Here is a 13950-nt window from a genome sequence, read left to right on the forward strand (position 1 = left end):
CTTCTTAAGGCTTACTTACTGTTTATCTTAAAGGTTATAAGATATCAAAAAAAAAACATGCAATGGTGTGGAAGAGGCACTTGCCTTAACTCCAAGCTTCAGTCTGCAGCACTGATCAGTGATGGGTGTGATGACACCAACAGAGTGCATGCTGAAGTATCACATAAAGGAAGCTGAAGTTCATGAACAAGAGGGAAAAATAAAACATTGTTAAAAAGTGAAAAGATGGTAGGGTGAAAAATATTCAGGAGCACGGAGAAGCTAAAGAAGAATACGCAGCTTAAACTTCTGTCTTTCTAAAAAACTCCTTGTTATATTTGGATTTCATTATCCTGAAAAGACACCCCAGTTCCTGTAACATGCATAAAAGTAAAAGGTTTTAACCCATGAATAGTACTAGCTTTGATCACTTACAGCTCCTCCACTAATACAGCAGTGCACGTAGACAATTTAAGAAAGCATTATGTGTTGTTTAAAGATAAAACCACCAAGTATCCAGTGATATACTAACTTTTCATTATTTGCCTCATTGTTTCTTTAAAAAATATATGTACCTGTGCTACACTGAAGATACTCTCTCCTTTCCATGTGCACCTGCAGTATTTCACTCGTTTGTAATTATTTCAGTGTAGACTGACTGTCCCACTGTAAAGGTCTTGCATCCTTTCTCACTTTGCAGACCAACAATGAGTCCTTTAAGCACTCCCAATGTAAACAAACTCTGAATAACTAAAATCTTGGCTGAATATTGTTTTCTATGTTTATTATCAGTTCATAAAAACGAGAGTATTAGTTAAAAATAAGAATTAGCTGAAAACATCATGAACCTGAAACATCCACACTTTGAGAATGCCATTACATGTGCCATTACATTGAGAGGGCACACAAGGTACTGACAGTCTATGTATTTATGGTACTAATCAAGGTTTGTTTAATAAACATTTAACACCAGCTTTGTTATCAACACTATTTCATACAGGGTTTGACATGCTGGAAGTACATAGTTACATAATTTTGACCTAACCTGAGGCCTAAGCCAGCAGAAAATAAGACAAAATAATCCTTACTTCAACAGTACATCTATCCTTTCTCAATTCTGGATAACGATACTCATTATTAAGCAGGATTTTACACCCACGTACTAATTAATCATGACAAAAATATCCCCAAGCCAAAACAAACAATTGAGGTGAAATGTGTCTTTTTGAGGGCTCATTATATGAATTTACACCAAAACCATACAACTCCCCTGTGATCTATGATAATATCAGACTCTAAACATCTGCCACTATAGCAAATACCAATACATGAACTAAATAGCTTCACAACTCTTCTCCTCAATTTGAGGAAAGTATGATACAGATGTCTCCCACTGTTTCACAATGTGCTTTCAGAAATAAGAGCATGGGAATATGGCTCCCATGGCTGACTTCATTTCACCGTATATCTGACAGATTTTAATTGCTTAGAATCTTTTGTCAAACTGAATTGAGTACTGGCAAGACCCAAATTTCACAAATTAAAATGCATCTCATTAATTCAAGTTTTATTTTATTTAAATAATCTTGAATTTACTTATCTTCAATATCATTTAGAGCTAGAAGCACTGTCATACTCTTTGTTTGAAATTGAGTCTTTATCTTTTAGGGAAGAGAGGATGGAAACACTTTTGCCACTAAATAAATATTTTAATACTCTTGCATATGAAAGTAAAGTATAGATTTCTGAAGTACACAAATATTCAAATTTTGTATAGCCTGTCAGATGGGGAGTGGGTTGGGGGGGAAATGTGAGAGACAAAGGGCAAACCAAACTCAGATTGTAAAGATTTCTGGAGTCACAAGTCACCTCTAAGTGACACTCAAACAAAAAAATTATTCCAGACTTAGAATAAGATTTTAAGTACCTGGAATAGCTTAATAACTAACAATCAGTATCACCACATAAGAACTAACAGCAGGTAGAGACATTTTGGTCAAGAAGACAGAACTTCTTTACTTATATGTTACAGGTGCAATCCCAACAATTGAGCTTGTTTGCACCCTAATTATAGTGATACCCTGTAAGCCACCACCAAGAGGATGTACCACTATCTCCTTGTAACTGTGCTACCATTCCAATCAAATTCTGTTGTATTTACAGCATCATTGAACTATATAAACTCTGCCTAAATTGCTAATTATTGATGAGTGCTTTTTGGACTTTGGTGTAGTACAATTCTAAAGCTACTTTTTCTTTTAAAAACAGTTTATAAGATGTATATGAAACTGGGCTATTGGTTTCTTTTCCTCTATTTTCGTTCTTTAAATGGCAAGTGACTTGGGCCTGACAGGTGCGGTTTCTCATTTTAGTGCACAAAATTCATGTAAAATTATCCTAGAAACATTTATTTATTATCAGATGATATATCAAATGAAAGAAAACATTAAATAAATTAATACATAATCAATTACTCTGTGCCAGATTACTTCAGTGGAAGTAAGGAGGACATTTCCAATCACACTCATCTGAATCTTTTTTCCACATTTCAAATTAATGCAAGGCTGATGTAAATCAGTATTTATCAGTGAATTAGTTCTTCCTTCCTCCCTTCTTGCAACATGTTTAATTTCAAATCTCTAAAGACACAATTTACATATTTACTGAAGTATAAGGGCTGAAGTTGACATTACAGCTTGCTTACACATGGAAAAATGCCTAATCAAATGAGATCTGTAAGAGACAGAAGAGGAAAATAAAAATGCATGTGTAGCATTTTACACTTTGAGGTGCTTATAAAACTACAATACCTAAAAGCAGTGCCTGACATTTTCTTATTCCATGTGGAGTCAAAGCCAGTATAAATCAAGGTCCACAAAGTGGAAAATGTAAAGTTAGCAAATTAATGTAAGATCTTTATAGATACACAATAGGTTTTTAGTTACTGCAAAACTGGTAAATTAATACATCCTCTTCATGGTAAATCCTCTTGATTATAACCACTTTGCTTTCTGAAGTGTACAAACACGTGTTTGCATGCAGTATATTAATCTCTCTGGTTTACTCTGTATGAAAACACTATCAGTTGCTGTACATCTGTGGGAATAACTTTCAAGTACTTGTTATGAAGCATGAAATAGGAAGTCACAGGTTAAAATCACTTTTCAAAACAGGCATGGTACTGTATATTAGATATATTTTTAAAAAGTCTTTCAAATAGCATATAAGACAAAGAACTACTCACCATTTCGTATGCTGTTACAATCTTTTTCAAGACCTCTGGAACAATCCCTTGGAGCTCCATGGTCGGATACTGATCACTGAGATTCAGTACTACCAAGGGTGTATTATCAGGCCCAACCAAGTGCATAGACACTGCCAAAATGCACTGCATAAGATTTGCTACAGGGGAGAGGCCACATAATTCTTTGAATGAAACTACTGCATTCTGCAAAAAGGAAAGAAAGAGTTTCCTTTACAGTTAAATATGAAATCTAAAGTCTCATTCTCTCAGGATAAAATACTTTACTGTTATAGTTGAGCTATAATGTGGAATTACCACAGTTTTTCCCTGAAGAACTGTCAATTTTCCAAAGCAACCAATATTGCACATATATTTTTAAAAAATGTTAAAAATTCAAACAATTCAATACATGCCATAGGAAAAAACCATCTATTTAGAACAAGTATATTGGCTCCCTATCACTGTTAAAATTAACCATGCAAATAAAGTTTCTAAAACATACTGGTTAGATATTTTGAAAAATTCTATGACATTTCAAAAACATTTTTAAAATGCCACCAAGAGAAACAAAATATTAGATGGCGAATGTCCCAGTTAAGCAAAGTGAAGTGGAAGGAATTCAGCACATTTGTAACTGTAAACATACCTGAACTACAGTCCAGACGTGCTGTGGATCTGTTGGCTCCCATTTGGTGTGATTCACAAACCCAGCACTCCACTATCGATGTATTCCTATCATAGAATCACACTTAAGTGAATTTTTAAGGTACTTTAATACAAATACCAATTTTGTACCCTTCCCTAAAATTTATGAGTTATATTTTATATCCAGTATGGCAGAGTGTAAAACCATATGTTTAAACTTGGAGAAAATTTACAGTATTAGAAATACAATGTGACTCCAAGTAGCCACTGAAATTCCACGGTGTGAATATTGTCAGCACTATATTGAATTTAGGATTTTTTTACCAATTGGGAGCTGGTGATCTATGGCAGGTCTGGAGTTTGTGTTCCTGTAGGAAACAAAAACAAAAATATGGTATATTTAAGTTACAAATGTGCTCAGTGTTCCTTTCTTTCATGTCATACCCAAGCAGGGTATCTGACAGAGATTTTAATTTTAATCAAAAGCACTTTTCATCTTGCTGGCATGGTAATACTCATTTGTGGACATGTCTCCTAGAAAGACATAACGCCAACCTTAATGCAAACAGGAACCAAATGTGAAATATTTTGCTGTCTCTTTATGAGAAAAATACCGAAGCACACTTCAAAATATGCATATATAACATATTCGTGCAAAATTATGTGAACACTAAATTGCATCTAGTACAGTCACAGTGTACTTCAAGTAAATGTTTAACAGCATCTAGTAAATGCTCAGGAAACAGAAACTACTTTTATCAACTGGACTACACCTTAATGACACAATAATTACACAGTTGAAAAGACAGACATTGGGAAGTCCGTTCAAACGTATTTTGTTTGGGGTAAGTATTATGCGTAAGCCATTATGAAAAACAGTTTTACAGAGAGGTAAATGAGGACCAGGGAATGTATATATTCACTAAGGGCAGGCAGGACAGGACTACCATATTTTACTACTACAACTCTTGCCTTTGGACTTCTCTATATGCAGAGACCATTTCTCATACTGTTAAGTAATTTAAACAAGCAACATCACATTCTGTTTAATCGCTCATGTTATACTTTTATCAGTGATTAATATGTAACAACAAGTTATGACATCAGCTTTTGTCACAGAAACGTAGGAACAAAAGGAACAGAAAAGGCTACTTTTATTCAGATTTAGAGAATCTATTAAGCTCACTGTTGCACACTTTCCTTTTGTCTCTTCTTTCATCTTACACTAAAAAAAACCAAACCAACCAACTTTGCCCTTTCATAATCCAGCTTGTGGCAACATTATTTGTGCTTCATAAAAATCATAACAATTTAAAACGCAAAATTTCACTAATATAGAAATTAACCGAATCTAACATTCCCTGTTATAAGCTGATATTTATTTTAATTGAGTGGTTTATTTACTTTTGTTAGCTGTAAAACCTTAGTTACGCAGGTTACAACCTTAAATTGCGCACATTATATAATCTCTTAAAGTCTCAAATATCTTCTTGATAGCATTTTGAGAGATGATATTGATAAACTTAGTTGATAGCACATCTTTCAAACTGACAGAATAAAATACATAGAATACCTTTTAATATCTCATGTTCAAAGAAACCACACTGTAGAGTCTGTTTTCAATTACATCATTATACTGTGCATATTGCAGCGCGCACAATAAAGAGTTTAAAGTAGCTACACAAAATTGCGTGTTTTCACTGCTTTCTCAACTCAGCTCTTCCTTGAAAACTGTCCTAAAATACAGTAAGTATCCTTTACATGACAGAATTCTAGCCTTCAATAGGTTAACTACAGGTAAAGTTCACCTTATATGCAGCCTGTAACATGAAACAAGTAAAAATATCATCCCTGTATTTTTTTAATTATCTTCTAGTATCGCAATTTTATATACCAAGTGGAATGGGAGAGCTTCATAATGATGTACTAATTGCTTCTTTCATATGAAGAAAAATTAGTTTTAAAATTGTATTACTATTAAAATCTGTTTAATGTAAGATTATTCAAGAAGAAAATTTATCTGATATGCCTTTAAAATCCAGAACTAAGACTCAGACATTTTCTTTAATCAGTTTCCCCTTAACACTGCCTAAAAGCAAGAAGATTTAACAGGTCACTTCATTTGAAGTGACAGGTCACTATGCTTAATTTTACTGATCACTGCGAGTATTTCATCAGAAATACTCAGAATATCATATAGATAGTTAAAAGCTTTATTAAATGGAACACAACTTTACAACTCAACTTTAATTTATTTCTTAAAGGGGTTATTTACCTGGAATCTTTACTGGAATCTCCAAATAATGGATCTTTTGAAGTGAGATCTCTTGGCTTCCACAAAACCAAGCACCTCAGCCTGTACTTTTTCCTGAAATTCAATGTGTTTACTACACATGACCTTTAAGGTAAGACAATTTCTTCTAGAAGATGCCTTCTAATACCTTAGTGCTAAATCCATGTATTTCTAACATGTTACTAGGAAGAATCATAGAAAGCAAACGGGTCTTTCTGAAAGCACTGCCTTCTATTTACGAATAAAGAAAAAACATCAGTGAAACTATGCTAAATACACTTGGACATACAAGAAGGTCTCTAACAAACACTAAAGTCTCCTTTTTCTGTCTGCTGTATTTTCCTCACTCATTTATACTTAATTTTTAAAAACTCAAATACTGATATACATTTTTCTAGTGTATTTCTAATATTCCTTCAAGGACATAGGACGAGTCAACATCATTGAGCTGAGTTATAACACTTGAGTCATATTTCCAGTTCACATTCAACAAAATACACATGTGCATTCAAGGTCTCATCAGTAGACAGTTTACCTAAAAGGCTGCTCTGACATAATCCATTTTTAAAGCTGTTCAGAATCAGACTCAAATAGCATAACTTACAAAATTCTTAAAAGCATATATTCTATATGCATCATAATACAAAGACACACATAATAACCAGTGAATTCATTATAAAACTGTACCTGCATATTTTCTCTCAAATCCGTAGCTTCCCGAATAGGTTGGAGAGCATTCTTGAACACTTCATCTATTGTTTTAATCCATAATGTTCTCATAGAAGCATATTCCCTTGATTTCTTGCCCTTCCTCACAGAGAGGCCCCGCTTATGAGGTTTCCCACCACCCCTTCTATTAGTAATGGCCACGTGCACAAACAAGGAAGCATGTGCTAAAATTTCACCAGTTAAAGACTGCAGAGGAACGTGCCGATAACCAGTCTGTAGACACTCAAAGGGAATAGTGTATTGCCCAATAAACTCGTCCCCAATGTAATCATCATCCAGTACTACAAAACGCACCATAGCTAGTTCTGGCAAATTTATTTGAAATTCAAAGCTTTCATCAAAAATTGGATTATCCCCGTTCTGATGCATAGTTTTCGTCCTTTGCTCTGCACAGTCAGCAGGGATTCCATGTATTTCAACATAGACATAAGGATCCACAACATCACCTTTGGCACCTGATCCTTTGGGTTTAGGGAAGTTTTGCCCACTTATGATTTTAATATGAAGCAGCTGAGGTGAAACTCCAGGCACGGTGTCTTTTGTATTTGCGCTAAAGAAGGATACTTCTTCTCTCATGATAGCAGGACGAAGGACATAGCCACAGTTTCCATTTTGTCGAAACCAACCAATGTTAAGGTCCATCATTAAGCCAGGTGTTTGAAAGTTCATTGCTACTATCTGACAACCACATTTCCAAAAGTCCTGGGGATTCATATTACTAGAGTCAATCCTCATAGGACTGGGGAAAACCCTCGCAAGAAAACGCTTGTTATAATTTACAAAGTCTCCTGGGTTTTCATTGGCATATTTGCTAGCAAGCACTTCATTAAAAGAGCACACTTCCCAGTACTTCTGGAGCTGAAATGAAACTTGAAACTCTTTGAACTGAACCGATTTACATATGCTTACCAACTCAGAGAGATCTTTGCAGAGCTGAAATCGTTTCCCAGTCATTGAGTTTTGCTGTTCTACCCCCTCTTTCGCCACTCTCTGTGACATTTCTGCTCCTTCATCTTCATCTGTAACATCTCCCTCTAGTCCAGAACAACTAGCAGAAAGCTTCTTTGCTTTGATCAGAATTTTCCCTTTAAGTGATTCCGGCGATGGAAGATAAGACTCTTCAATGTTTGGAGACTGCGTATGCAGTTTGTCCCCCAAAATTTTCTTCATGTGTTGTACCATCACTTTCTGCTGCTTAATAGAACAATGATTTTCTAAACACAAAATAAGAGGGTATTCCGAAGCAAAAAATGCATACTTGTTAATAATGTCAATCACACTACGGAAGACAATCTGTGATGTCATTGTATGCCCTGTGTAAATCACTGGCTCATTATCCGGACCATCCCATACATCCAGTTCAACGCTTCGACAACCCATTTTTAGAGCACGAATGTAACCCGTGATGTCAGAAGGCCCTCGAAACTGATCCTCGATCAAGTATGTATTATGAGATGAATTTATAAAATAATGAGACAAGGGTTGTTTCATATCTTGACAAACTTTTTTATGCTCTGGATCAAATATGTGGCAGTCTGGTGAAGTAAGGTAATTCGTAAACCCATCTATAGAAAGACAACCCTTTTCCTGGCCCTCTTTGGCTGGCTCGTATTTCTGAATAATTTCAAGGCTTATTTCTTCTGTGACCTGTGCCATACCCTGTTCTGCTTCTAAGAACATCATGAGATCCTTGGTATCTAGAAATTCTTTATTGCTTGAAAACTGAACTAACAGAAAATAGATTTCAGGTCTGGTACAAAGCTCATGAAAAACTTCAATAAACTCTTCTTTTGTTACTTCAGTACCAGTTTTTTCCCTGGATCTATGTAACTCCTTGAATTTTAGTTCAATTTTGTTAGTTTTTAAACCAGGATTTAAGTCTTTTATAAACTGTACAGCATTACATAGGGGTATATGTCCCAAATTATCTACATCTGATTCACTGAACATTTGTGAAAGCCATGAAGTCCGCATATTATCTTGAGTACTTCCTATCATATCTAGAGTATGTTTTCCATAGGAAATCAGGTACCTTAAGCCAGTAACCCAAATATTTGCAACATCCGCTGAGTTAGCAACAAGATCTAGTGACTCATAGTTTTCTCCATATATAATTGAAAATGCACAGTCTTCTGATATCTGGTCATATATTCCATTGCTGCGAAAAATATCTGTATTTTTTCCTGTTCTTACTTCTTTGATTGATTTAATATCAATCTTTGCTTTTTCAGAATCCTTTTTTGAAGGTTCCCAGCGCAGAGACTGCATATCCGCATCCAAAAGAAAGTACCGGTGATACACCCTGGAGTTGGATCGAATCTTTCTGAGCTCAGAGCCTTCAACCATCGCATTAATACAGTCGCTTGCACTGCTGATCTTCTTCTCCGTCGGCATGCTGCTAAAGGACACGGTCTTCTTCCGTTCTCGCTTTTGTTTCGTACCATCCTAGTAAACATGCAAGGGGAAGGGAAACAAAACATATATCAGTATGATTTTGCTCAACACTGAAATAGGTTTCAACTTAAAGCAGAAAGCTCATAAAGTAGTTCAATAAGGTCTGTGCAATGACCAGTAAGATAGAAATGCTTACTAGAATCATCACAATCAAAATACTAGTAACGGCTTAATATTTGTTCTTACTTAAATAAATAATCTTCCAGAGTCTTTTTTTAAAATATTTTTATGAGCACAAAATTTAAAAAAACAAGTTTTGAATGCTAATGAAATAATAATGTTGTATTACTGCCTGTATGTACATGCATTTTATTTTATGAGTAACATCCTACTTACAGAGGTAACAGGTTCTACAGCTAAGGCAGTAGGAAGTTAAGCTTTCCTCCAAGTCCTTATAGATACTTGCTGAACTTGTCAGTACAGAATATAATATTTTAATACTATTTAATGCTGACAGGGTGCATTAAAACACAATTAACTGCATAAAATCCATAGGACAGGGTCCTAATCTAAGCATACGAGACATTAACAGCACTTATTATGCACAGCTCCCTTCACTGCTGCACTGTGTGCTCTTCCCACAGACTGTCCACAGCACTCACACATGCATCTCACTCCTATACTAGGAAACTATCCATCATAGCCTAAAGAAGCTGCACTGAGACACAGGGAGCAGATGTAATTCACTGTAAATTCAGAGTTTCAGAAAATATGACAGCGACTCAAGAGGGAACTTCTGAGAGGATTAAACTGTTTCCAAAGAACCAGCATATCATTAGAAATAAATGGAATGGAAGATCTGGTCAGGAAGGGAAGCAAAAGTGATTTACCTTTGCTCTTAAAAAGATGAGATAACCCAGAGGTCTTACTTTACTAGAGAAAGTTTGGGTATATAAGGATATATAAGTCTTAAAAAAAAAAAAAAAGTCATTTAGCTACCTCTATTTGTTGTTTGTATCAATTCAAACAAGTGCAAATAAATCAGTAACACATGACGAGTACAATCAATTCCATAAGAACTGAATTTAAGAAACCTGTGTGATTTCATTATTTGCATTTTCTGAGACTGAAAAATGGTGTGGTTTTTTTTTTTTTTTTGTCTTGATGAGCCAACTTTTAGTCTGAATTAATACTTCCATTAAATAATCTTTACATTAGATACCCTAATTAGAGCACAGCTCAAAAAATTACTTTTCCAACTTTATTAAAAAAACAATGTTGATATTCCCTCAAACAGTTTTCCATTTGAAGTATGTTCCAGTGCAAATCAGCATTGCTTATATGGCAGAAAGGAAAGTGAAAGAAAACCTTTAATGATTGCTACGCTGAACAGATGTTCAAATAAAACCCATCCATTACAAAATGCATTTACAGTTCAGGGCATATGTGCTGTATGTTTAATTTCATTAAATTAAAAATGCAGAATCCTGATTTTGTCATTTAATTTATAAGCATCCAAAAAGCCATGCATTGAAAACAATGATTAGTAAAGTGAGCAGACAATATTTGCTGTTCCGTGTTTGAGAAACTTAATCAACCATACAATTCTTGCACCTTTAATGACAGCAGAATTTGCTTTATGCAAGTTCTCAAGAGACCAGTATAAGCGAATAACCCTGCAGATGACTGTTTTATTTCTAACTGCAGTTCAAACACCTGCAATGGATACTGCACAGGGTTGACTCTCAGAATCTCATTACATGTAATTTGGGTTGTTTTCAAACAAAATTTAATTTCCTTTTAAAAAAAAAATCAAATGTGCTTTTTGTTGACAGAGGTTTTTGTTTCATTTTAAGCCTAGCCTCTTGTCTGGCTACCTATCTACATCTCTTAACCTGAAAAAGTGGCAAGGGACAGTCCCACAGAAACGAGCAGTGATGTTCCCTTCTGGTATTTCAGGGCTTGGAATGAAGCATTTTTAAACTCCTTAATGCTCCAGATTTCTCAGTCACAGACCTAGGAGGGAAATACATTTCTCAAACTGTTTGGTGAGAGATAGCTGACAGATAACCTTGTAACACCAAAACCATCAAGGCCTGGGAAGTATCACCTTGCCTGGCCATGATCAGAAGGATCATGCCTTTCTGTGTGATCAGGACTGTATCTGATCCAAGGCACTGAATTGCAAAGGAAAAATAAAATCTTCCATTTCTTGATGCCATCTGATGTAAAGAGGTCCATCCCAAGGCAACCTCATTCTCAGCGCTAGTTACCAAAACACTGAATAGGAGTTTATGCATGTGGACCAGAGGAGTAATTCAATCCACCACCTGCAAGATTATTTGGCTTGCCTGCCAGATGAATTTGAAGCCAGTTCACGGTATTCTGCATTGCTGCAGGGTAAAGCAGTCTAGTCACTCAGTTTATTTATATAAAGCCTGCACCACAGTGTAAATGACCATGAAGACATTCTGAGCTCCAGAACACGCTTCATAAGTTTTTGCTTGTCCAGAGATCAATGACCCAGAGCTACCGGATTGCCTGTGCAAGTCCCCATCCTGACAGAGGCATGGCAGTCATGATCAATCTGTATAAACAGAACTTAAAGGATATTTTACCAAAAACACTCGTGAGAATTATTTGCCTGTTTGAATTACCCACCTGTTTGAAAGGAAACAGGGAAGAAACTCTCACTCATAAGCTGAGAATGCAATTGCATAGAGTGCACACAAACTGTGTGAAACAAGTTGGTGAGCCTCAGCGATACAGTCTGGCACGGAGAAGGAGACAGATATATTCTGTTATGTGATGTGGAAGATTTCACCCTGAAAGTGGGGTGGCATCCATGAACTGGGTCAGGTCTCTCATGGCCTTAGGTGTGCCTTAAATCAAAAAGATTGGCCCATCAGAAAACTGTTATATATCTGAACAAACACAGGAGTGATTTTTCGGCATTCGTGAGACTTAAAGTGTTCTTGCTGTTCAAGATGCTCGAAGTGACAGTGACTCTACGGTGCAGATGCACAATTCTGTCCAAGGAAGCAGCTACAGTTTCTGTGCTGAAACAACTTTCAGTCATTCTAGGATCTCTCATATAATGAAGACCATGTCAATCTTCAAATTATAACATGTACTGTCATTGTAACAGGACTTCCCCTAAAGACTGTCTGTGCTTCAGAAGACTCTAATCACTGAAACCAGAATGACCACCTCATCAATACATTTCCTAACACTGGGTGCCACAACCAAGGTCACCTGCAACAATTTTAGAGGAACAGACTAGAACACACATAAAACCATTTTGAAACATTGCTCATAACCACTACAAGCAACCACACAAAGAGTTTAGTTTATCCAGGAGTTCCTAGCAACAGAAAGAAAAGCATCTAGCAGTTTAAAAAAACCAGAAATAATCCCAGCTGTCATTTGTGGCACTTAAGAGACAGAGACAGCTGGAGAAAACAGATTAAAAGCACAAATAGGGAAGAGTATCTCCATGATAACTTTATTCCCCTCAAGGTACCAACAAACAAATAGTTGTGTGACTAAGCACTACGTACAAAACAGAATTCTGGAAACAACAGAGAATCTTGAATCAGACACTGGGAGAGATGCACATCGTCCCTGAACTGCAAAGTTTTTAATTTATGCAATTCTATGATAAAATTACTTAAAAAGCAATTTGAATAACCACTGGTACTGACAGGGACAGCAGTGGAGTTCAAACAGCGATTTGATAACTTAATAGACCAGGACAACAGAGGAAAACAATGACTAGTATAAGGTTAGTAAACATCTGCTAAAGGAAAGGAAGCAGAGAGTGAACTTTATGACCTGTAAATGTCCAAATAAATCATGCCCCAGAAGCAGTACTGCAAGAAAAACATTCAAACATGGAGTTACCAAGATGTTTAGGTACCTCTTGGTCCAGTGGAATTTAGAACATTTACAGTCGGAGGCAGAGGCTTGTCAACTAAGTGTGGGGCTGCAACCTGAGCACAGTGCAGGCCAGTCCTTCCACCTGTCAATACAAGATGATCCTCCCACTCACTAACGGAAAGTTTGAAGGTGGATGCCTGCAATCCTGCCTCTCTCTCCATGATTAAAGCAGCCACCTGCAGCTTTGATGCAGTGGTTTTGCTAATTAGGACTGGAAGATCAATGCCTCTACCTGCATTTAGCCCAATAAAGTATTCTTTGAGACAGAGGACTTTAAAAAGAATAGACAATGGTAACAAGAGGAAGTATCACAGTGACAGATTTTTAGAGCACTTGTCTGGCATCAGAGAAGTGAAAGTCCCTGATGTCACTGCTCCATAAACATTTCACTTGGTGACCCTGAATGCAAAATACACTGACAGTCCATGTAGCAGGGACCTGAACACTGAATTTTACCTTCTCAGAGGAATATCCACTTCCCCAAGTGACAGGTCCTGCTGCTACTTGCTTATGCTCTAACCGTAAAAAACTTCCACTTGCTTTTATATACCAGAGGTTAATCGAAATGTGGAAGGTAGCTCCATCCTAGTCTTGAGAGCATGTGGCTGAGCATTTGAAGAACCCCAGGCAGAGGGACTAGAGCCCAGCCACTCCATGAGCAGGTAAGTGCTCTGCCAACCAAGCAACTCCAAGGAACGGAGCACAAAACACCCCCCAGCCCCTCACA

The 13950-nt window shown here is 36.4% G+C and overlaps 1 protein-coding gene across 3 annotated transcripts in view; it reads right to left on the minus strand.

Moving 5' to 3' along the window:
• The window catches only part of PLCL2 (phospholipase C like 2), a 102922-nt gene that overhangs the window by 39656 nt on the left and 49316 nt on the right, over positions 1-13950 (minus strand). For all 3 annotated transcript variants that reach the window (XM_039390612.1, XM_027723810.2, XM_039390613.1), the window contains exons 3-4: positions 6849-9335; positions 3224-3427 (exon numbers count right to left, since the gene is read on the minus strand). In XM_039390612.1, coding sequence (XP_039246546.1) covers positions 3224-3427; positions 6849-9335 — 2691 coding nt within the window. The remainder of the gene's footprint in view (positions 1-3223; positions 3428-6848; positions 9336-13950) is intronic.

Source organism: Pipra filicauda, unplaced genomic scaffold (assembly GCF_003945595.2).
Source record: "Pipra filicauda isolate LSUMZ 115617 unplaced genomic scaffold, ASM394559v2 scaffold84_size4826128_pilon, whole genome shotgun sequence".
NCBI lineage: Eukaryota > Metazoa > Chordata > Aves > Passeriformes > Pipridae > Pipra > Pipra filicauda.